Consider the following 22,927-nt stretch of genomic DNA (forward strand, 5'->3'; position numbering starts at 1 on the left):
AAATGAGAACACACATCAAGCACCCACCTAATGCTGAGCGCCTTTTCCTCCTCTCCCCTTCCCTTTGGGAATCAGTTCTCCGACACCAAAGAGCAGGCCTGGCCAGGCGTCCTTAACTCACCCAGGCTCTGGCAGTTCAAAGGGCCCCAACACGACAATTTACATACAGGAACGGACTGCTCCCTGTTCAACTTCAAGTTCTTTCAGTCACATCAGGCACCTGCTGTGTGCAGGTGCGGGCAGGAGGACGCTGGCTGGTGACCAGCCCATCCCGCCTTATCTCAAACCTCATCCCTCATTGGAAGAGGCAGGAACTGAGAAAGCCAGGTCGACGCTGAAACAGCCCCGTCCTGCTCCCCGGATGAATGAGACAGTTGGTCCCCTCCCAGCCTCCCAGGCCAGGGGCAACCGCTGCCACCTCTTCAGCCAGGAGGGCACAGGGGACCACCTGGCCCCAGCTTCAACCTCCTTAACTGGGGAGCACAGCTCCTTTTCCTTAGGAGTTAGAAGACACTCTAAAATCACTTAGCTCCATTTGCCAAATTCTATCCACATTCTGTCCTCCAACTCCTCTAGCCCCGAGGACTCTCTCTGGGCAAGGCACATCTCTCTGACAGCGCTGATGACCAGAGGGTGCCTCCAGGAGGAAGCACTGGGCACCAAGGACGAGCAGGGGAGGTTCAGAGCCAACGGGCAGGCCCAGGAACTCAGGGAACGAGGCTCCTTCTTCCCATGAGGCAGGTCGAGAAGGATGAGAGTCCCGCCAGGTCTGTTTGGTTTCCAGGGTGAAGGGAGGCTGCAGGAGATGGAGCAGGGAGAGGCGGGGCCTCCGTAAAACTGGGTCAAGATGGCCTCGGATTGGGGTGCGCAGGGCCCGCAGGCTCTGAGGCAGCAGCTGTGGGCAACCAGGCTGGGTTGGGGGAGGACTGGAATTGGGCAGAGGAGAGAGGGGACAGCCACCCCCGGGAAACCAGTGGCACAAACACCCACAGAGAAACGTGGTGGGGGAAGCCATCAGGCTCTGCAGGCCCGGCACTGCCCCGGAGGACAATTAACCGGCTCCAGGAGAGTGCGGACAGAGTTCTGGCTGCAGGTGGGGCCCTGAAGTGACCTAAGGACACTGGCTCAGTCTGTACACACGGGGTGCAGGGCCAGGTTCTGGCCACACTGACCCATGCCCCGGCAGTTCCTTAAACACACCTCCTCGGCTCCACTCAGCAGCTGCAAACTCCAGGCTGGGGCCTTGTGAAAGTGCAACAAGAAGGAGAAAGGGGCGAAGCGGGAGGCCGGGCACGCCCGCGGGAGGCCGCTCTGTGAGGCGGCATTGTGTGCCTGGCGTGGCACATGCCTCCCTCTCTGTGGCCGTGTGTGCCCAGTGTGGGGGTGCGCCGGTGTCCCCAGCCTGCCAGTCGTTCCACGCCATCTACGGAAAAATAATTGGCACCACACACCCCCCCAACACAAAATCGGTAATTTATTCTTGTCATTGTTATTAGGAGGCAAAAAAATGTACAGTTACAAGAATCATCTTCCAAACAGAGGTTAAGTATGAGCTGAAAAGTGTAAAAAAGGAAGAGGAACGTCACTTTACAAATCATTAAATAAACGAACAACAGAAAACAAAACCCAAGGACCAGCCCCTGCTGAGTGCTCTCCTTGTGCAGCTCTGCAAAACGAGCACAGAGAATGACACGGCCCATCGGGGGGCCTGGGAGGGGTGGGGGCCGGGAGCCAGGGTTGGGGCACGCTGGCCTCCTGCCCCTTCGGCCACTGGTCTCTGGCTCCTAGTCGTGCCTGGTGGCCTGCAGAGATGGGGGCTGAGAGGGTGCCTCTGGAGGCTCCCATCAGCCCATGACATTCAAGCGCTGCAGAGACAAGCCAGACTGGGAGCAGACACAGGCAGACATGGGGACGGCCACCAGTGCCCAGGCTGGCTCCTGTCCCAGGCGCCAGCCTTCACCCTTCCTGGTCTGAACCTGCCCCAAGCCAACTCGCGTTTCTTTCCTTCTCTCCAGACCACCCCCCCAGATCCTGACTGGCCCCTGCAGCATCAAATGGTTGATTTTAGTCTTTGCTTAAATTAAAAATTAAAATATATATACATATATATACTGTACACACAGACAGTAATAGAAGAGTGCTGGGAAGGGTCAATTGAGGAGCAGGCCAGGGAGGGGCAAGGGCTGTGGGGCCAGGGCTGCTGAGGGAGGGAAGCAGGGCGGCTGGGGAGGAGGCGGGGAGGGTGAGGTTAGGGACCAGAATGGGATCGGTTTATTTTACAATAAAATCAGGAGTTCCAACCTCAGCAGAACAGGACTCTGGGATCCCCAGAGGCCCCTCCCCACACCCAGTGAGGAGGGGAGGGCTCAGGGGGGATGGCGGGGTGGGCGGGGAGCTCGGCGTCAGGTCTGGAGGATGTGGTCCTGGTCCCAGGGAGAGGGCCGCAGCCTCAGCTTCTCCGCGACTTTGAGTGTTGAATAAGCCACTGTAGGGTGATGTCTGGGTGGGGACAAGAGAGGTTACAGGGCTTCCCCTGCTGGGCCCGCCAGGGAGGTAGACATGTGGAGCCCAGGGCCCCCAAAACTGCAGCCAGGTCAGTTCTAAAGGGCACCAGAAGCCCAGAGCTGTCAAGCTCCAGAGAGCCCCAGATGGGCGGTGGGGCGCCTGGGTGCTGTGAAAGAGACGAGCCTGGGGCGTCAGAGCCGGAAGGGCCTGGGAATCGCCCACCAAGCATGTGACGTTACCGGTGGAACTAAGGCCCAAGGACGGGAGTGGTTTGCCAAAGATCACAGGACCAGCTGATGGCAGAGCAGGGATAACGCTCAGCATCCGGCCTCCGGCTGCCTGTCCTCCCGGGGGGGGGAACTAGAGCTTGGGGCTCCCAGGAAAGTGGAGGAGTCAGAACCCTGAGAGCCAGCACGGAGACACCCAGGAGGCCTCTCCTCTCCAGTCCTCTCCTCCCCGGCCCACGGCTACTCCCCAAGCCCACGCACCAATGTTGTCCTTCTCTTTGCAGGAGATGGAGTAGCAGCAGATCTCCCGGTCCTGGATGGCAGACAGATTCCTGGGGGAACCAGAGCAGAGTCGCTGGGGCCACACAGGGAGGGCGGGGCTCCCGGAAAGGTGGGCTCTGCTGCCACCATGTGGTGGACACTGGAGGCAGCAGCCAGCCGCTGGTCCTCGGTGCCTGGGGAATTTGGGGAGCAGGGAGCAAGGACAGAGAAGTCGCCAAACTCACATTTTCTCAATCAGCTCCTTCTCGTCCAATGCTCCCGGGAGGTCCCGCTTGTTACCCAGGACTAAGACCTACAGAGAGGGGGCACAAGGCCGGGTGTCCAGGTGAGGGGCCGGCAGCGGCTGCCCCACTGCCTCTCCCCGCTGCCGTGCCCAGCCCCTGCCCCTCCCAGTCCACCAGGCTGGCTGACCGGGATGCCCTGCAGCTGGGGTTTGTCCAGCAGGTTGTGGAGCTCATTCTTGGAGGCCTCGATCTTCTCCTGGTCAGCGGCGTCCACCATGTACCTGGGGGACGGTAGGGGGAGGAGGACAGGTGTGTTGACACCACAGGCTGAGAGGGAAGAGAAGGAGCTGCTGCTCGGAGGAGAAAATGCCTCGCTCCCGCTCACTCACCTCTGCATGTCTGGGCTCCCTGGGCCTGCTCAGGGCAGATGCTCAGGGCACATTTTCTGAATGGATTGGAGTGAAAAGCTGCAGGGACGCTGCTGTTATCCCACCCCCGAAGTCCCCTCTGGAGAAGCTGCTACCCACGTGCAAAGCTTGGACCCTTTAGGACTGGACGCAAGTCCCTCCCAAAGGGACCCTCTTATGTTCTCATGGGAATACCAGATAAGTTGAGTGAAAAAACCAAAGGAAGCCCCAGAAGATTTTCTTGCAGGAAGATACTTTTAAAAAGTCAGGTTAAAAACAAGGAAAACCAAATAATCTTTTGTTTGGGCATATATATGTAGGATAAAATTATATTTAAAGAGCAAGGGAATGAACCATTTAAATTGCACAAAATTCAGGAGAGCTGTGACTCTGAGTGGGGGAGGCAGGGGGACAACGAGGACGCACAGGTGCCACCTGAACCCTGGTTTGCAGACCGGCGCAGGGCCCAGCGCGTGTACCAGATAAGAGGAGAGCAGGGCCCAGTGAAGGCGGCCGTGCTCGCATGGCGTCATGGACTGGGATTAGGACTAATCCACTCGGGTCTGCACAGGCTGTGAGGCTGGGGCCCAGGGAGGTGGAGAGGCCACGGCACCCGCGCAGCACTTACACGATGGCGCTCACTCCTCGGCAGTAGCGCTCCCACATGCTGCGGAATCGGGGCTGGCCCCCAATGTCCCAGAGCTGGGCGAGAAGGCAGGGAGACATCTCAGCAGCGGGCAGGGAACCAAATCCCTCTTGGCTCCAAGTGACTGGCCCTACCATCTACCCTACCCATCCTAACTGACCATCCCCCGCCTCGCCCACCGGGGCTCCTCTGCCCCGGAGTCCTCCTCCCTCCACCCTCTGACTGCCCACTGCCCGGCCCACTCGCCTCTGCTATCCTTTAGCTTCTCCTCCCAGGAGCTCAGCGGGCTCCCCCAACTCCTGCGGGACCCCCCACCCCAAGACACACACACCACACACGCACAGACACGTGCACGCGCGCACACACACGATCTTCTGCGGCCCCCTAACTCATGCCCACAGTTTCGGCTTCCTGCCCTCACCTTGATGGTCACATTCCCTTTGGTGATCTTGCGCATGTTGAAACCCACAGTGGGGATCATGTCCTCGTTGAACTGTCCTGACTAGAAGGAAGAGCCAGAATTGGAAAAGGGGCAAAAATCAACAGGACCCCGACGAGCCGTCCCCGATGACCCCAGACCAAGAGGCTTCAAGAATAACGTGGAGGCCAGGCCGGGACTTCTCAGGCGTGCCTGGGGTCAGGGGGCATCTCTTGAAGCGTCCCTTGCTTTCCGGCAGGACCAGCCGTAACCGACCCTGGTATCCACCCGCTCCCTGAGCTCTCCCGTGAATGAAGAGGCCCGTCTTCTTCAGGCAATCGCAGCCTCTCCCCTAGCCCAGAGAATCCTTTCTGAGGTCTAACCTGTGTCTCTCCTGGAACAGAATCCTCTTTACCATCTTTAGACTCCAGTGGAGCAGAAGAGCAGTCTACCCCCAGCAGAGGAACCCACGCAGCCCCAGGAAACAGCCAAGGGGACCTCAAGGGGAGCAAATGGACTTTCAAACTGGCAGTAAACATTCAACTCAAAATTTTTGGGAAGGTAAATCGGCCACCCCAAAATGCAGTGCACGCAAGCAATTTCAGGATTATCCGCGATTTGGGCTCATTTGTCTACACTCCATTTGTTAGGATGGATAATCCACAGTCCGTATGATCTGTTGACTTTTGTGTCTCCCAACAGATGGAGAACTTCTTCCAGAGAGGAACGTGTCTATATTAACATTCGTACATGTTTGCTGAATAACTAGGAGTTGACTGTAACTCCACTTCCCATAGGCCATCTTCAAATCCTGATAATTTTTATTTCTCCCCTCTAAATTGTCTCCAAGATCTCTAGATTGTTCTGGACTAGTCACAGCCCTCAAATAAGGCCAGACCAAGGTCCTCCCAAGGTCATTGCATGTTCACATGAAGGACACTTCTGCTCACCCCCAGACCAGGCTAGAGATGGGGCTTCCCTAACCTGACCCTGAGGGGACAACACTGTTCCTTTGCCTGCCATTTGCTTCTTCCAGGTGGGAGGAAGAATTTGCCTCAGTTCACATAAAGATGTCAGGGGCTCTGGCTATTGGCCAAGGGGTGGGAGATGATGGCCTCCCATTCAGAGCCTGTAAGTCTGGAGGAAGACCCCGAGGTCCCATCTGAATGAGTGAGTGATCTCTTTTATCTGCAGGAATCCCCCAAACTCAGTCACCAAGGCCCTCGGAGGTGAGAACTGAGGACCTACAACTGACGCTCATGACAGGGCGGAGAAGGGTTCCTAATCTGCGGGCCACAGATGAGCTCAGAGAGTCCTGGGACCCCCTGCAATTGCACACAATGTGTATGGCCAGGTTTTGTCTGCACGTACATTTCTCTGGGGAAAGCGTCTCTAATTTTATCAGATACCAAATGGTCCAAGAGCCCCTAAAAGTTAGGAGTCCCTGAAGAAAAGGGAGAGTCCCCAGGGAGGACTGCTCCTCTCCTGGCCAAGCAGGCAGGACCACCCGCGGTCTCAACACCCAGATGTGGCAGGGGCCGGGCGGGGGTGGGGCCCTGCTGGATGAAGTCCACCTCGGCCCCGGCGGCTGCTCAGGGACACAGAGTCTGAGGACGGAAACCCAGTTCTTGTCGTCCCCATTGTGGAGGAGATGGAACAAGACATTTTGACCTCTCTGGGCCTCAGGCTTCTTCTGTGAAATGGGGAGAAGGGCTCTGGCTTCCTGGAGACTGGTGGATTAGGCTCTCAGAGTGCCTGGAAATGATCTCGACGCAGCGTGAGGAACCTCCACTGCTCTTGGCTCCCGCATGAACAAAAAGCCCAGCCTAGCAGCTGTGATCTTGGCCCAAGGGGGACGCATGAGGACATTCAGGGAGCCAGGCTCTGGGTCCCAGTGGTCCCAGTGCAGCTGTGAGTCAGAGCTAAACTGGAACCAGCTTATGACTTCATCTCTCTGCTAATGCCCCCCATCACAAGCTCCTCATTTAAGGTCACAAGTAACCCTAAGTCATCCGGGCCAACCTCTCGTGTCAGACTTGAATACTTGAATGCCCTCTGGCTCACGCCCTCTTGGTCAGCTCCAACTCTCTAAAAGTCCTTCACAATGAGTCAAAAGTCCAACTTCCTATAACTTTCACCCCTGGGTACCCCAAGACTAGCTCTTCCATAGGACAGTCCTTTACACTTTTAAATATTTGAAAATGGTCCTCTTGCTTCCCTCAGGAAAAACATCTCCTTTCTAGCATCACAACTTCTTCAGAAGTCAAAAGATCAGTTTCCATTCTTAGAAGCACTGTAAAGTCTCTATATAATTTCTTTCCGGCTTAATTAGCCTGAGGAGCAGCCAGACACATAAAGTCAATTTCTATTTACAGTCCAACCTCACAGAGTGAGGAGAAAAAGCCAAATGAGGGAAAAGCTGAGACAAACAGGGGCCAAATGGGCAGGCAAAGGTGATGTGGAGTCAGAGGTGGGCACGGGGGCAGGGTCCAGGGGTCCCGACTCTTGGTTTCTTTCTGAAAGACACGCGATTGTGACGACACGCAGGTGGGCAGAAACGCCACTGTGGTGGCCCCAGAGGGTCTGGGAACACAGGGTCACCCTGATGCTGGGGCGCCCACTGCAGCCCCCAGGGGTGGTTGTTCTTGGGAAGTCTTGTTAGAAGGAAAGTCAGCTTGTACTTTTAGGATCTGCAAGTTGAAGCGAGAAATTTAATACCAAAAAGGAGAACACATGGGCTGGGGCTGGGGGGCCTTCCCTGTACATCACAGACGTTCCTGGCAGTGGAATTTGTCACTCCAGAGCTCTGTTCCTGACCTGCTGGAGCGGCCCACTCTGTTATCATGCTGGTCTAGAGGAAATCCTCCTGACCAAGAGACGGAACCCACCTGGGTACCCATGGATTCCTGTCCAGGACATGGCTCCAATAAACGCTCCAGGAGGAGAGCTTCCCCCGAGACTGGAGGTGACACCTCGGCTGAGCCACCAGGGCAGCAGTCACTTGTTTCTCCTCCTGGCCTCACCCCAGAGACAGCTCCCAGATCTAAACACCTAGAAGCCGAGCCACCCAGGCCCGCAGGATCAGAGTCCAGCTGCTGTGCTCCTGCTCAGGGAGCCGAGAGCCCACGTCAAGGCCCAGTCTAAGCAGGAGGGCCCTGATACCATCATGCCCAAACCCCAGCACCAGCCTGAAGATCCCACCCATGGGCCCAAAGTCAGATGAGGAGCCAGGAGCCACGGGGTGGAGGAAGGGGCAGAGGTCACTTGCAAAACATGTCTGGGAAAGGAAGCCAGTACCCACACATGTGATCAGGGGGTACCTGCCCCTCCAGCCTTGCCTCTGCCCTCCCGCCTAGGGCAGTGCTCCCTTCTGGGATGCGGAGCCCTGTCCAGAGGCCTCTTCTGCAGGATGGGCGACAACATAGGCAGGAGGAGGCACCTCGGCTGGCCGGCCACACTTCTGTGCTGACCCATCTCCTTGCCATTCTGGGCCAGTATCTGGCTAACCAACAAGTCTCAGAAACCCCAGTTTGGAGCCTGGGGCCAGGTCCCTGGACAACCCCAGCCTCTGCCCCAGCCTTCCTCAGTCCCAAAAGCCCCGACACGCGGGCTCTGAAATGCAGGCCGCAGCTGTGACTGCAGCCTCAGCTCACACCCAGAAAGCTCATCTTCCTCTTTTTTTTGAGACAGAGATTTTAACTCCTTCCCCACCAGTCCCCTGGCCCTGAAAGACTTACAATCGCCCACCTAGGTCCTACTAACCAAAGCCCCACAACCAGTCCCTCCTGGGTCCCCAGAGTGGGCAGTGCCCCTCAGGCTCATCCTCTGGGCCGGGGCACCTCCTCTTGCAACTTCTGAGCAGGTGGAGACCAAACTCCCCGAAAGATGCCGTCCTCCCGGGACCCCCGGCTAGAGCCGCCTGACCGGAGGTTCCTGGAGAGGAGGAGCCTGGGCGTGGGCCAAAGGCCTCAGCTGATTCCCCCACCGCGAGGATGCCCCCCCACCCCGAGCTCCGGGCTTCCTCTTCCGGCAAGCAAGGGTTAAGCCTTCGGGGTGGGGCTGGCCACCCGGTGCCCCCTCCCCAAGCCGCCCAGTCCGCCCGGTTCCGCGACCCCCCGCACGCGGAAAGGCCCGGGCGCTTTCGCCCCGTCATGGCCCGTGCTCGGGGCCGGGGGCCCTGTCTCGGCCGCCAGCGGGTCCCTCCCGCCTCGTGACCCTTCGGGGCCGCTGGTCCCCTCGTCCCCTCCCAGCGCCGCGCCATCCTGGCCGGGTAGGAGGCGGGTCGCGCCCCGGGTCCCCACGGCCGTGCTAGGCCCCGCGCACCCGGCCCGCTCCCCCCGCCCGCGCCCGGCCGAGCCCGGCCATGCAGACGGCGCCCCGGCCGTGCAGGGTGGAGACCCGGTCAGCAGGGCGGAGACGGGCCCCCGCGCCCCGGCCCGCGTACCGCGATCACGTTCACGAAGGTGGTCTTGCCCGAGTACTGCAGCCCGACCAGCGTGAGCTCCATCTCCTCCTTCCAGAACAGGGCCTTGAACCAGTCCAGCAGCTTGTTGAACAAAGCGATCATGGTCGCGGCGCCCCTCCCGGTGCGGCCCGGGTCCCGCTGCTCGGTGCGGGCGGAGCTCAGCGCGGCGCCGACGACTCGCGCCCGGAGCGGCTCGCCGATGGGTGTGGCCTCCGCGCCCTCCTGCTCCTCCCGCTCCTGCTCCTCCTACTGCTCCGACCCCTCCTCTCCCTGCTCTCCCTGCTCTCCCTCCTTCTCCTCCAACCCCTCCTCCCCTCCCTTTCCCCACCCCCATCACCACCACCACCCTCCTGCGTCCTGCTAGTGCCCCAGCGCGTGCTCCTCCCTCGGGCTGGGATGGTGGTGGGCTTCCGGTTAGGGCCCGACCCGCAGCTGGCGTAGGGGGCACTTGGGGAAAGTGGTCTAATTCTATTTTTCCCTTCCCAGGCTGGCGCGCTATGGCATACCCTCCCTTAAAGTGTGGTGGGGCCGAGGTGGGTGAGGTCCCCGTTAAGCAGGAACATGTCCAGGGTGAAGAAGGGTGGTTCACCCACTTTCCAGGACAGGAAGATGAGATCTCTGTGAAAGGGAGGCTTTTTGTCCCCTGAACCCTTGCCTCTGAGCATCTCTGGGTACCCAGTCTCATCCTCTCAAAATGTTCCCAGCCGAGAGTAACTGTGTCTTTGGGTGTTCCCATGCTCCATCTTGTTTCGAGAACCGCGGTTTACCAGAACCACTTGTCTAGGCAGCCTCTGGCCCACAGGCAATGGCTGTTTGAGGCTGATGCCGATCTTCACTAGGATCACCAAGATGCTTAGGATACAATCCTGCCAGGAGGGCTCCAGTGAGGAGGATCTGTGGCAAACGAGAAAGTTGGCCTGCTTTGGTAAAAGCCAAAGTTTTCTTCGGGAGGAACTGATGATGGGGATGTGTAGGGCCTGCCAAGATGCCCCTGCCTCAGAGGCCCTGACCACAGGGCCTGCTGAGCCTGGGTGGGCGGTACCCCGAGAATCCAGGCTTCAGGCAGTCCCCACCCCATGCTGCGTGCTCCTGAGAATTTGGTGTTCATACCTCCTCACATGTAGTCTGTTGTTTTAGTCAAAGGTGCATAAACCATCAATGTCAACCACATCTGTCAAACCTCCCCAGACGGCCCCAAAGAGTAGATGGTTGCCAAAGCAGAGTCCCAGCGTCGGCCCAGCATAATATTCTGGGTTATGAAGGGTCATCTTCCTATTCTGCCCTTTCTAAGTCCCTCTCTGGCTCCTAAGGTTCACCTCCGCCCCATTTCCTAAATTGCCTCCCGTTTCACCTCCTTTCACGTGCCCCTGGAAGAACTAGAAGATTGCACACCCCGGGGTGAGGGTCTACAGCTGCTCCTGGCCTATGGGCTCTCTCTCTCTCTCTATTGCCATAAAGAGGCTCCAGAGGCCTGAGGAGAAGACAGAAAGAAGGGATGAATCAGCCATCTAAGAACTCTTTATTTTCCTACTTGGCTACTTTTCCAGAGCCGCACTATCTAAGTTCTGGAACAGGCGTGGGGCCACAGCGCCCAGGGAAAGGGGCCTGTGCAGTTGCCTCCCTCCTGGCCAGGTCCAAGCTCAGGGCATCTCAGGCACTTGAGGGCTGTCTGCCCAGCTTCCCGGGCTCAGACGGTGGGCGCCTCGTAGGGGTTGGGGAAGGTGCAGGTGTGGGGGAGCACCTCCCGGGGCTGTAAGGAGGGACGAGCTCCTCAGTAAGACCAAGCGGAAGCATGAAGAAAATTAGCCTCGGTTTCAAAGCTGCATGTTCCTCAGAGGAGATGTCAGGAATGAGGAGGCCCAGCTGTTCTCCAGGCTCCAGCTCCTCGGAGGCTCTACAGAGAACTGGCATCAGCAGAGGCAGACCCCAGGGGCTCTGTGCCTGGAGGGAGGGTGCCTCCTTCATCCCCGTGGGCAGCGCATCTTGGATTTAAGGACAAAGGGTTTGATGGCTTCCTGGTGTGTGTATGTCAGCCCTGAGATAAATCCGGGGTGCCCTGAGATAAATCCAGGGTCCCAGTTCAGTCTGAGTCCCCAGCTTTGCCCCGGGTGGCTTAACCCAGATTGTGCATGGAAACAACCACGCTCTCCGGGTGTCCTCTGCACACGCAGGGAGCGGAGCGCCGCGCAGGGGCCAGTTATCTACAGTCAGGCCAAGCTCTTCGTCTCCTCCTCTCTCCTTTCTTCTGGATTTCCTGGGTATTCAGGGTATCTTCTGAGGTCATGGAAGGAAGACAGGATGCTGGGCCTCCCTAGGGAGCAGCTGGGGTGAGTAGCAGGCAATTACAGAGGCAGCGTGGCCCTCTGGGCCTGTGAGGGTCCCCACACTTTCCCTCTCCCAGAGATTTCAGCTGCCTGCCCTGGTCCCCTCTGTAGCCTGCTCCCAGGACCCGTGTGTGGGCACAGGAGGAGTCTGGGTCGTGGCTCTCTCTGGGGGGTATTCAGCCATCACAGGTATGGGGTGAGGAAGCACAGAGTCACCGCCAGGATGTTGAGAACTTGACCGAGGTCAGGACCAGACTGTCCGCAGCTCTGGCGTTTGGCCTGTCCTTGGGCAGGGCCCCGTGGAGGATGACGTTGGGATCACTCTCTTGCTGGCCCCAGGAAGGGGATACAGCTGGAACGGCTTCTAGGATCTTCTCTGATTGTTTTCCCCTTATGGCAGCAGAGCACTTAGTGTCCATGTCATAGAGGAAGAGACTGAAGCTCCCAGAGGTTTTATAGCAAATCAGACACCTGGGCTTCTTTCTCAGACCTGTTGTCAATACCAGCTCTAATCTTTTAGTCTCGAGGGTCGTGCGAGGTTGTCCCTAGTGTCCACTAAAGGAAGCGGAGGAGTGGCCAGCGGTGAAGACCTGGAGTCTGGCCTCGGTCCTTGCTGGCCAGCTTCCTGTGACCACACATGCTTACCCAGGGGGCATCCCATTCCCATGCCCACCCAGGAGGACCCCAGGCCATGAGGCCCACTTTCCCCAGACCCGGCTTCCCAGGCCTGGGGGAAGTTGGCACCTGGGCTGGTGGAGGGCACCGGGGATCAGGGGCTGGGCTTCCCCGGCAGCTGGGCAGCGTACAGGGCCAAGGTGTGGTGCAGGAACTGGTACTGCTCCGCAGTCTGGATCATCCCGCCCCTGTGAGGAGAAGCACACAGACCTGAGCGCAGGAGGGTCAGAGCAGACATCTTCCCGGTCCTGCAGGGAGAGCCTGACTTTCCAGAGAACCTGTCAGCTCCTTCACGTGTCTTCATCCTCTGCTTCCCGCCCCTTCTGGCTGCCCCTTGCACCTTCCCCACAAGGGAAGCTCCCCGCCCCTTCCTCAGGGCTGAGTCCGGGACTGGCTGTGCCGAGGAGGTGACACTCCACCCCAGCGCTTGGTCTTCTTTGACCAGCAGCTCCTGGGGCAGAACCAGGCCCTGGCTCCTCAGGCCGGGCCAGGAATGTTCCTGAGCCCAAGATTTCCTCTTCCCAATAACCTTAAAAGTAAAAATAATAATTCTGTATATTTGCATATTAGGTTCTCATGTTCCCCCAACACTTTCACATAAGCTAACTCATTCCTTACAACAGCTCTCTGGGGAAGGGACCACTGTTTCTCTCTAGATAAGAAAGGGGGGCCCAGAGAAATACAGTGACAGCTCAGGGAACTGCGAGACAGAATTTGCAGCCTGGTCCCCTGTCTCCAAAGCCGGATAGTGCTGGTGCACTTCCTGTGGCTGCCTCATGTCTAGAACCAACCACACCCCATTCCCCCGCCTGTCCCCAGAGTAGGGAATTTGCAAAAACCAAGACAAAAACAAAAGAGATGGAAGGCCTGGGGAAATCCACAGAGTGGCATATCTAATTCTAGGCCCGCAGCTAGAATTCTAGATGGAGATTCTCTCCTGGGTGTTGCAAAAGAAATAGGTCTTTAAGTGAAAGGGGCCCCTTCCTTTCTCGCAGGAAGTGCTTGGTGGCATGCGCCTGTGACTGCTCTGACCCCGGGAGGCACCGATGCCACTGGTTAATGTTCTCGGTCCTGTTTATGTCCATGGACCCACCTGTCCAGCCGCAGTTGGCACACGATGCCCAGAATGTCCACTTCCCCTCGGGCCTGCAGCTGTTGACAGCCAATTCGGGTGGCGATGAAGCAGCCGGTCCGGCCAATCCCTGCACTGGACGTGGCCAGGGAGGGGACGGGAGGTCACGGGAGACCAGGAAATACGGGGGCCAGGTGAGCGGGGAACGTGGGGGCCAGGCCGCAGATAGAGAAAGCAGGAGGAGCTCAGGGCACTCTGTTTGGGCTGGGGACAGGATGGAGGAAGGTGGCAGCGCCTCTGAGGGTCATAGCCGGCACTGGAGGAGTCTGCATCGTACCGGTCTTACTACACCTCTTCCAGGTCACACTCCGGCCCCCGTGGAGTTGTGAGCTGCTCTCGTCTGCGTGGCGGTGCACAGCGGTCTCCCGCCGACGGGACCACACTGGGCTTGCTGACCCCTTGGCCTTATCTAACCACAGCTTCCTCCCCGCAGACTCGTCTTCACAGCCCTTACCCTCGGCTCCCCCACAGTCCTCTCTCCACTCTGCTGTCTTGCCCTTTATTTCAGAACCTTCTGAGGCCTCCCTTCTTAGGAAGCCTTCCCATGAACCCCTGATGGAGGCCACTGGTGACTCCCAGCAGTCACGTCCAGGGCCCTGGGGGTCAGGAGCCCATGCTGTCTGTACTTCTGCCTCTGTGTTCCATTAGGTCCTGCACCCCCAGATGGTTTCCTTGTTTGCAGCTTGTCCCCTGCATCACCCCTAATCCACCTCAATCCATGTTTTACTCTGTAACCAAAGTATTCTTTTTAAGTGGCAAATCCAACTTTCTTAGCCAGTCCTACGAGGCCCCTCACCACCTGGGCTTCACTTACCTTCCAGACTCATCTCTCGCCACTGTCCCCCCACATCACGGCCAGGCGCCCGCTCTCTAACTCTACTCCTAGCAATGTGTCCGTTTTTAAATTTCATCTCTGGGCCTTTGCACATGCTGTTCCATCTGCCTGGAATGCTTCCTCTTTCCCCTCTTCGCTTGGCTAATTCACCTTTCAGGTCTTAGCTTAGATGTCCTTCCTCCTGGCCAAAGTCTGGGTGGGGCGACTTGGTTCTGTGCTGTGCACACAGCCCCATCACAGGTCTGTCCCACTGTGTGTTTGATTGTGTTGTCTGCTATCTCTCCCACTAGACGGAAAGTCTGTCAGGGCAGAAGCCTGTCTCCTTAGCATCTAACTCTGTGACCGACAATAACAAGTTTTCAACAAACATTTGTTGAATGAATGTGTGAGTTCCCTGACAGCAGGGACCAGGTTTCCCTCCTCCCCCAGCAGGCTGGGGTTTCCAGCCCAGACGTCCAAGTTCTGCATGCAGGAAGGAAGAAGAACGGAGCACTGGCTGGGTAACCTAGAGCTTCCTGTCCCAGCGAGAGCTGGGCCTGCTGGGCCTGCTCTGCTTAGAGCCCCTCCCAGGAGAGACCCGTGGGGAGGGAAGGGGAGCCTGGCCCACGGGCTGCCGTGGAGGGAGGGGCCACCTACCTGCAGTGGACCACGATGGGCCCGGGGTTGGCGGCTGTCTCTGGGCTCTCCTCCACCTCAGCCACCAGGCGCAGCAGGGGCCCTGCCGATTCCGGGGTCTGGTGGTCAGGCCAGGCCGAGAAGAGGACGTGTTTCACTGCCCGGCACTCCTCCTGGTGCTGGGATGGGGACAGGCCTGAGAACAGGGGCCAGGCAGGGGCACTGCCCGCCCTCTTTTCTGGGGCCGGAGGAGGGCGAGGGCTGGAGTCCCCGTGGGGCAGCCATGGCCCGAGCAGGCCAGGCCAGCCTTTTCCCGCTCATCACACCCCACTGCTCCCTCCTCTGAGGTGCCAGAAGAAACAGCGTCAGGGAGAGCGGAAGGACCCTAGCTCAGGTCCTGGCTCTGCCTGCAACTAGCACCCCACTTTGGGCAAGCCTCTTAACCTCATTTTCTTCACTCAGAAAATGGGGACAGTCAAGTCTTGTTGGTTTACTTCCCAGGATGCTTGGAGGGTAACGAGTCAATAGAGAAATGCTTTGAAAATTATAAAGCACTCTATGCTAATAGAGGGCACGCACGTTTAAAGCACTTTTACGTGTGTCACTATGTCACTACATCTCTATGGACCTCCTGTGGCTCCCGCAGCAGGACCCCGGGACCCCAGCTCTCCTCTCCTGGCCCATTCCGCAGGGACGGAGAGCTCCTGGTGGCTCTGCCCTATTAGACTAGAGGCTCCCTGAAGACATTGCCCACGGATCTCTTCCTTCTGGGCCTCCAGCACTTCTTTTAGGTGTGGGTTCAAGAAGGTTTAGACTTGAGTTCCAGAGAAGCAGGAGGTGTCCCGACTTCCCTGGGGACCAGGCCTGGCCACCGAGGACTCTACCTGGATGGAGAGCTGCCGCACGGTGTATTCTGGGCACTCTTTCACATCTTGGACACGGATCCGGAAGGGCCCATAGGTTTCCTCTTCCATGGGCCAATAGAGGACACACTTCTAGGAGGGAGGGAGAGGAGGTCAGAGGGAGGAGGGTCTATCAGCTGGAGCAGGGACTGCAGGGTCAGCACCGGGCCGGGGTCTCCGGAGCTTGGAGCCTGCAGGTGAAGTGCTCACCCACCCCACGTTCTGACTGTGCACAGCCTCCGTGGGTGCATCTCAGGGACTTTTCTGAGAGCTGCACGCTGGGCCTGGCCACAGGTGTTCTCAGCTCCCAGGGAGACCCTGGTCCTGAGCTGCCCTGAGTAGGGGCATGTGTGTGGTGGGGTGCAGCCCTTTCTGGGGTCCCCAGGGCTGTGGTCTGCCTCCTACCTCCTTGCTCTCTCGGAGCTGAGTCAGCATGACAATGAGTGACACTTCTTCCTGCCACACCATCTCCCAGAAGTCTGCCACGGTATTGGGCATGGGTCCCTGGGTGGCAATGTAGACCTTCTCCTGCCCGTTGTAGCCCTGGGAGGGAAATGCACAGGAGAAGGAACGGGGAAGCGCTGAGTGTGGAGCTCTGGGAATCCCGGACTCTGTAGGTCCCAGGACCAGGCTGAAGCTGTGAACACACACGTGGACACACACGCACAAAAGCACACATCCAGAAGCCGCATGGTGGAAAGGACACAGGTTCTGGAGTGAGGAACATCTGAGTTCAAATCCCCGTTCTTCTGCTCACCAGCTGTGCCACCATAAGCAGCTTCTCTAGCTCCATAGCCTCAGTGTTCTCATCCGTAAACTAAGCATAATATTTATCTTGCATGAACGTAGCGCAGATTAAATTTAACAAAGTATATTGAGTCTAGCATGGATCAGGTCCTCTGTGCCCTGTCTCCCTTTCCTCCCCTGCTTTCTACTTGCACAAAATGAGAAAACAGTGTAAATGAGAAAACAGTGTATCTGTTGAATGAATGTTTCACTTTTACATATTACTTTTATATATTTAGTAGCAAGATGCAGCACACCCTCGCCAGCCCTTCACTCTCCCCTTCAGAATCCTCAACTTCCTGCTCCTCAAGATGATGGAGGAGCACCTGTCCACTGGGTTTCTGCCGCCAACGGGAGGTCACATTCCCCATGGTGTCCCTGGCAAGTGGCTTTTCACCTCTGCCCGCTGTCCTGCCCACTTTGAGCCACTAGAGAGCGCTGCTTTACATCTATTTGGGGCTGTTGGATGTTGGAGGTGGGTGAAGCTGCTTCCCAGTTCCTACAGCTTGCTGTTAAACCATCTCCACAAAAAGGGGCTGCTTGGGGTCCAGTTAAGGCCAAAGAGGCAGGAAGGGGGACAGCTGAGAGCTCCTGTGGGTGCTGGTACCTGCCACGCAGAGCTCGGGAGCGATTAGCCCTCGAGAGGCTGGCGATAGGGTTCAACAATGGCTCCTTCCTCCTCCTTTATAGGATGGGCAGGCTGGGGTAAGGAGACTGGGTGGTCTCTCCTTTTCGGCGTTGTTTAACGTTTGCTCTGTTCTCTCGGTCCCCCATTCCTTGCCCCAGCCGGGGCTGGGTCACTCACCCGGATGTAGTTGGCGTTGATGTAGTCTCCGTCCTCCTGGCTCTGTGCCCGGCCTAGACAGACACGGCTCTGGGGATCTAGGAGATAAAAATCAGTGGAAATCAGAGGCCAAAAGGTGACCATTGCGACTCCGACAGGGCCAGGAGGAGCAGGGCTTCTGCGCTTGTCATAGCCCCTGAGGTACAGCCAGTTGCCCGGTACCCAACGGGTGGTTTCACAGACGATAGGAGCCACAGAATGCTTTTGAGCAGTAGAGTGGCATGATCTAAGTGGCGTGACTTGGGAAGGTAAAGTGGGGGTGCTGTCTAGGGTGGACCAGCGAGGAACGGGACGGAGAAGCAGAGACCTAACGGGATGTTACGGCAACGGTCCAGCCTTGAGACCAGTAAGGGTGGAGAATAGGATTGTGCCCATAGGAATGGAGAAAGAGATGTTGTGGAGGGAGAAGTTTTTCTGACGGTGAATGCGGGATTCAGATGATTTGTCTAAAGTCACAGCGGAGAAGTAGCCCTAGAGCCCGAGTTTCCCCTCACCACCTCCCGCTGCGGGGGAGGGCTTCCCCAGACCCAGTCCAAGCAGGGTGAAGAAGCTGGCTTGTGAGGAGAAGAGAGGAGAGGGGACTCGCTCTCCCAGCCGGCTGGCTCTGGACAGAGGTACCCAGGGTGCCGGGGAGCCTCAGGCACAGGACCTCCCCCACTCTGGCTTCAAGCTGGTTCCAGTTAGGCCAAGAGCAAGGCTGCTCCCTCTGCCTCCACTTGGGTGAGTGCTGACAACCTTTGACCCTCGTGCAGGCAGAGGGCTGGGACCTGGGCACTGGAATGCGGCAGGAGCAGGGAGCCGAGGCCTCAGGCTGGAGGTGGGTGCCCAGGTGAGGCTGCTGTGCAGGGAGAGGAGGGGAGAGAAGGAGAGTCCCCAGGGCCCTCAGCCCGCCTCTGACCCACAGGAGGTGCTGCTCCCCAGGTCTGTCGAGCTTGCAGGGTCAACCCTTCCACTCTGTGATCCCATCTCCAGCCTGTCACTGCTCTCTTGCAATCCCTGCTCTGCCTCCATGGAGTTTCCCAAAGTCTTCTCTCAGGGAGCCATCCTGATGGTGCCTCTTCCTCTGCAAACCCTTGCTGGGCATTTGCCACAGGGAGGAAGAGGAGGAGGAAGGTTTGGTGCAACTAGCTGTGTGACCTCGGGCAACTTATGCAACTTCTCTGAGACTCAGTTGCCTTGTTTGTAAATTGGGGATAATCATACCATAATACCAACTTTGTGGGGTCATTGTGAGAAATGAGTTACCCTAAGGGACTCTGAGCAGTGCCTGGCCCACGGGAAGCATCTGAAATATGAGTGGCTGTCTTCTCACTGGGGTATGGTTATTGCCCCTCCCCCAGCCAGGGCGTGATTTTGGAATTTCTTTGTGGGAAGAAGACACTGAAGGTCAGGTGGCTCATCCCTGGTGGAGGCTGTGTGCCTTGCCTTCTGAACCTCTCCAGCCCTAGGGACAGCGCGGCCTCCCTGGGTCCCGGCCGCAGTGCTTACTTGGCAAGATGGTCTTGTATCTGTCCTTGGAGGCGTGGCCGGGAATATCCAGGTCTTCAGGGCTGACAAAGTTTGAGGGGATCTTCTGGCAGAGGAAACAGTGAACAGCTGACACCCCTCCCCAGCCTTGTCTCCCCTTCCCCTCTCATATAGCAGAGCTGGGCCAGCCATTCCCTCCTGGCGTTGTATGTAGGTCTGGATGGGGTGGAGGGCAGAAGAGGGAGCAGGAGCGGTCTCCTCCCATGAGCCTTGGGGTCCTCTTTCCTAAGGGCCCAAAGAGGAGACATGCCTGCCATGCCCAGGACAGAATAGTGCCAGCTGGCTGCCTCTGACTCAGAAGGCAGAGGGACCTGGGGTGGGGTCCCTGAGTTCTTACCAAGAATTCCTCTTCTAGCTGCTTGGGGCTGGGTGGCTGGTGCTGCAGGGCCCAGCGTGTGAGAGGGTGTCCGGCTGTGCGCAGAAAGTGTAGGGTCACCTCCCGGGGTGTGTTCACTGAGCAGATGGGCTCCACAGCCCCCAAGGACCGCACGTCCAGCATTAGAGCCACATTGGAGCCCCGCCTGCAAGCACAGGACCGGGGCCAGTGAGCACCGAGCACATGAGCTCCTCCTACAGTTGTTATTGTTATGGGTCCTGTCTGAGGAGGCTGCTCCTTGTCTTCCCCTTGACCCAGAGGCCCCGTGGAGTGAAGGATTCCGGCCCCTGTTGCCTGTCTTCCTCCTCAGCCAGAACAGGGCAGCCTGGAACCCAGCCGCTCCCTCCATCTGCCCACCTCTGCCCATTCCTGCCCCGGCCCTAAAGCCTAGACCCACATCCAGACTCAAGACAGCCCCGCTCTGGTGCTGCTCAGCCCAGCCTGGTGGATGTGAGAATTCATGCCCCAGACAAGTAAAGGGCATGTACATGATGTGCAAGCGAACACATCTGGTCTCCTTTCCAGGTTGGAGTCAACAGCCGAGGGCCCTCTGGACTCAGCTGTTGGAGCTGGAGGGGCAGACGGGGCTCAGGGCTGGGGAGGCCTCCCTCCCAAGACAGATCTCACCTCTCCTGCAGCCGCACATGCTTCTTGGCCGGTGCCTTGGTGGGCGGAGGCTGGGTCATGGCTGCCCCCAAAGACAAGGTCAGTGACTGTGCTCTGGAGCGCCCCCCACGGGCCTGGACCATGCTGGGGTGGGAGCTGGGCGCAGGGGAGGCTCACTCAGCCATGGGGTTCTCCTGGAAGACAGGGCCTTTCAGCTGCGGACCTCGGGCCTGCCTGACCGGCCAGAGGGAGGCTCCCAGGCCCAGCAGACCTTCTGCCCCCTGGCACCTATTTTCACTGGGAGTGTCTTCTGTTCCCCAGGCAGTTTTGTCGTTCTCACTGTGGGAAGGCCAAGGTCTCTTCAGGGGACCCAGGGGAGTGGGCAGTATGGGGTTAGAGCAAGGGGTTGAGATTGGGGGTGAAGATAGGAAGGAATCCAGAAGGAGGCAGAAAGGGGAGAAGACGTTGTCAGAGCCCAAAGTGTGTCCCTGGAGGACACACAGCCCATGTGCTCCGTGTCGACTGGAGAGAGGCTCACAGAAGCCACCTCTAAGTCTAGCCAGCGGGCCTTCTCTGAACGGGAAATTTGAGGCCTCTTGCAGCATTGGGACTGGGTGGGCCAGTTGGCCTGCGGGCTGCTGGCCCCTAGCAGGACCCGCTCCTACTCACTGGTCCTTCCACTCCCAGGTTCATCCTGGTGTCTGGGGTCTCTGTCCAGGGAGGGAGGCCGGGGGTGTTTCCTTCCTCCTCTGCCCATCCCCCCCATCTCCCGCCTCTGCAACCGTCACAGGAAATGGCCTCACCAAGGCCTTGAGCGACAGCGCATGGTGAGGCGACAGCTGGGGGCACGCGAGGGGGCATGGAGGTGGTAGGGCCACCTCCTCCTGGGGGACGGTCCCCATCTCCAGGGTCACAGCTTCCGAGGTGGAGGGGGCGTTAGTAGCTAAGCCCGCAGGGACGGAGGTGAAGGGACAGCGTGGGCCGTGCAGAGGCGGTGGTGGAGGGAGGCTCCCCCCAGCAGCAGGAGGGGCTCCTCAGCCTCTGCTCTCGCTGCAGGTCCCTGTGGCTCCCCACCCGCCCCCTCGGGGACGTCAGCCAGGTCAGCACCCCTTCCCCAGCACTGTGGCACCCAACGCACCCTCTCTCACACTCTCCTCCAAGATGCCCTCCCGTCCCCCTAGGGTTCACACCACCCCAGGGCCACGGGACTCCCCCCACCCCATTCAGGTACTTACTGAAGCAGCTGTGTCCCCCGGGCTGCTTCTTGCCAGCTGTCTGTCTGTCTGTCGGTCTGTCTTTGAGGGCTGAGGAGGCTTCAGGAAGCCAGCTTCCTCCCTCCGCCCCTCCTCGCTGCCACCCACGCACACCCCAGCTGCACGCTGCCCTCCTGCGCCTGCCGCCGCCGCCAGGGGTCGGGTGCCTCCTGCCTGTGCCCCTCGGGGGCGGGCTGGCCATGTCCCAGCATGTTTGTCATGGGCCCAGGCCTTCTCCCTGGGACTAGGTGAGGTGGACCACGCCGGTGCCCCAGCTGCCAAACTCTCCTCCTTCTGCAGTGTGCCTCGGGGTCTCTGTCACCTCCAGCCCCTGCCTGCATGCTGGGCAGAGCTCGGCAGACCCCCAGCTCCATGCTGTCCCACAGAGAGCCCAGGTTGCTCTTGTTCCAGCTGAACTGGGCCAGAGACTAGTTCCCACTTCTCTGCTTCTGCTCCGGAACCCTTGCCCTTCAAGCTGTGGGAATTCACGGTCAGCACGGCTGCATCTTCCCAGAGCAGAGGAGCTGCAGACTTGGGTCGGGGTGGGGAGGATGGGAGGTGGGAGTCCTAGCTCCACGTGGGAAGGCAAGGCCCAGGCCGGGCCGGAAGGGTCATCCGGGGCCCTGAACCCCACACCTGCTCAGCTGCCTCTGTCTGACATGGCCAGCCTGCCGGGCAGCAGGTGGCAGAGATGGCTTGTAGGAGAGTCTGGGGGGCTTCCCCTGGCCCCCAGCCCCTTCCATGCCTCCTGCCAGAACCCCGACCTCTACTCAGAAGACTTACAGATAGTGGACGGTCTCTGACCCTCACTCCAGGGCTCTCCCATGTCTTCTTCGCCCCCGGGCGCCTGGACGCCTGGGGCCTGGGGAGTGGCCCCACGTCCAAGACTCCACTGCCCACCCCCGCCTGGCCTCGGCAGCCCCTTTGCTGGCCAGCAGCCTGGCTGGTTCATGCTCACTGCTCATCTCCTTCCACCTTGTAACGTTCCTTCCTCCTGGCCCCCGACACGCACGATCCCCGTCCTCTCTCTTCCTCCCACTTCTCTGATTCAGCCGTCAGACAGTGACAGCAAAGAAGGAATGATGTACAATAGGCACACGGGTGGGCACGCAGGGGGTGGTGGGGAGGGGCTGGCCTTCCTCTGGCCTGTGGGGGAGGAGGGCTGAGAGGAAGAGCAGGATGATCTTCGGCGCTCCGGCAGTGGGTCTGGGACTGGCCCCTTTCCGAGCCCCGAGCTCCTGCTCCGCTGGGGGTTGGTGGCTTCCCTGAGAGGAGGCCGAGCAGAGCTGGGCAGTAGCTGGCTCCGGTGCCCGGGACAGGGAGGAGGGGCCAGGAGCCTGGGAATGCCTGCTGTACCTGTGGGAAGTGACCTGAGGCTGGCCTCGGCCTCAACCACCCCCAAACCCACCACTGTTTCCACTGGTGGATAGTGGGGGCCCTGGGGATCAAAGAGGGGGCAGGAGGGGATTGGAAAGAGGGCCACTCCCTCTGGGCCAAGCTGCTGATGGTTATCAAGTACAGGAAGCCAGGATACCACGGGGTGGGGTGGAGGAAGTGGGCAAAGCCCTTGCCCCACTGGCCCTCCAGGGCCCGCAGGTTTCCCTGGCCTGAGCCCGTTGGCTGAGAGCACACCCCTGCCCTCAGCAGGCCGGCCCGGCAGTGGGTTGAGGAGCTGGAAGCTGGGCTCTGGGGTGGAAAGCAAGGAAGCTGGAGGAGGGAGAAGGGGAAGGTGGTTGGGGATGGGGGTCTTGGTGGGTCATCAGGCAAGACTCTGAGGAGCTCTCAGTTCCCTTGGGTGTATCTGGGGAGGGGGAATAGCCATTCCTTGCCTCCTGCCCACTTCCTCTCCCCCCTCCGTTGAGAAACGCTGGACATCCG

General features: G+C 58.9%; 2 protein-coding genes across 5 annotated transcripts; both read right to left on the reverse strand.

Moving 5' to 3' along the window:
- Positions 1 to 1,455: 1,455 nt before the first annotated feature.
- Positions 1,456 to 9,354, reverse strand: ARL8A (ADP ribosylation factor like GTPase 8A). Of its 2 annotated transcripts, XM_058533814.1 has the most exons (8): positions 9,154 to 9,234; positions 5,093 to 7,399; positions 4,713 to 4,793; positions 4,274 to 4,347; positions 3,426 to 3,519; positions 3,239 to 3,306; positions 2,994 to 3,064; positions 1,456 to 2,499 (listed from the first exon to the last, which is right to left on the reverse strand). In XM_058533814.1, exons 2-8 carry the CDS (start codon positions 5,246 to 5,248, stop codon positions 2,450 to 2,452), a joined length of 594 nt encoding a protein of 197 aa, XP_058389797.1. In that variant the 5' UTR covers positions 5,249 to 7,399; positions 9,154 to 9,234; the 3' UTR covers positions 1,456 to 2,449. The 2 variants fall into 2 exon arrangements, with proteins under 2 accessions (XP_058389797.1, XP_058389798.1); XM_058533815.1 differs by lacking the exon at positions 5,093 to 7,399 and having other exon boundaries at positions 9,154 to 9,354.
- Positions 9,355 to 10,307: 953 nt separating this feature from the next.
- PTPN7 (protein tyrosine phosphatase non-receptor type 7) lies at positions 10,308 to 21,143 on the reverse strand. Of its 3 annotated transcripts, none has more exons than XM_058533812.1 (10): positions 21,032 to 21,143; positions 19,818 to 19,990; positions 19,152 to 19,335; positions 18,776 to 18,857; positions 17,249 to 17,325; positions 16,063 to 16,200; positions 15,640 to 15,750; positions 14,777 to 14,934; positions 13,267 to 13,380; positions 10,308 to 12,361 (listed from the first exon to the last, which is right to left on the reverse strand). In XM_058533812.1, the coding sequence occupies exons 2-10, from the start codon at positions 19,937 to 19,939 to the stop codon at positions 12,268 to 12,270; spliced, it is 1,080 nt and encodes a 359-aa protein (XP_058389795.1). In that variant the 5' UTR covers positions 19,940 to 19,990; positions 21,032 to 21,143; the 3' UTR covers positions 10,308 to 12,267. The 3 variants fall into 3 exon arrangements, with proteins under 3 accessions (XP_058389795.1, XP_058389794.1, XP_058389796.1); XM_058533811.1 differs by having other exon boundaries at positions 18,776 to 18,860; XM_058533813.1 differs by lacking the exon at positions 10,308 to 12,361 and adding an exon at positions 12,542 to 12,702 and having other exon boundaries at positions 18,776 to 18,860.
- Between the last annotated feature and the right edge of the window lie 1,784 nt (positions 21,144 to 22,927).

This window comes from Diceros bicornis, chromosome 38 (genome assembly GCF_020826845.1).
Source record: "Diceros bicornis minor isolate mBicDic1 chromosome 38, mDicBic1.mat.cur, whole genome shotgun sequence".
NCBI classification, from domain to species: Eukaryota; Metazoa; Chordata; class Mammalia; order Perissodactyla; family Rhinocerotidae; genus Diceros; species Diceros bicornis.

Excerpts from the sequence above, each read along its gene's own strand:
- ARL8A (XM_058533814.1), bottom strand. The coding sequence starts at position 5,248 with ATGTTTACTGCCAGTTTGAAAGTCCATTTGCTCCCCTTGAGGTCCCCT. Across the intron at positions 4,348-4,712 it reads AAGGGAATGTGACCATCAAG|CTCTGGGACATTGGGGGCCA; the intron begins GTGAGGGCAGGA and ends CTTCTCGCCCAG. Across the intron at positions 3,065-3,238 it reads AAGGAGCTGATTGAGAAAAT|GAATCTGTCTGCCATCCAGG; the intron begins GTGAGTTTGGCG and ends TGGTTCCCCCAG.
- PTPN7 (XM_058533811.1), bottom strand. The coding sequence starts at position 19,939 with ATGGTCCAGGCCCGTGGGGGGCGCTCCAGAGCACAGTCACTGACCTTG. Across the intron at positions 18,861-19,151 it reads AGCTAGAAGAGGAATTCTTG|AAGATCCCCTCAAACTTTGT; the intron begins GTAAGAACTCAG and ends TTCCTCTGCCAG. Across the intron at positions 13,381-14,776 it reads CCCATCGTGGTCCACTGCAG|TGCAGGGATTGGCCGGACCG; the intron begins GTAGGTGGCCCC and ends GGCCACGTCCAG.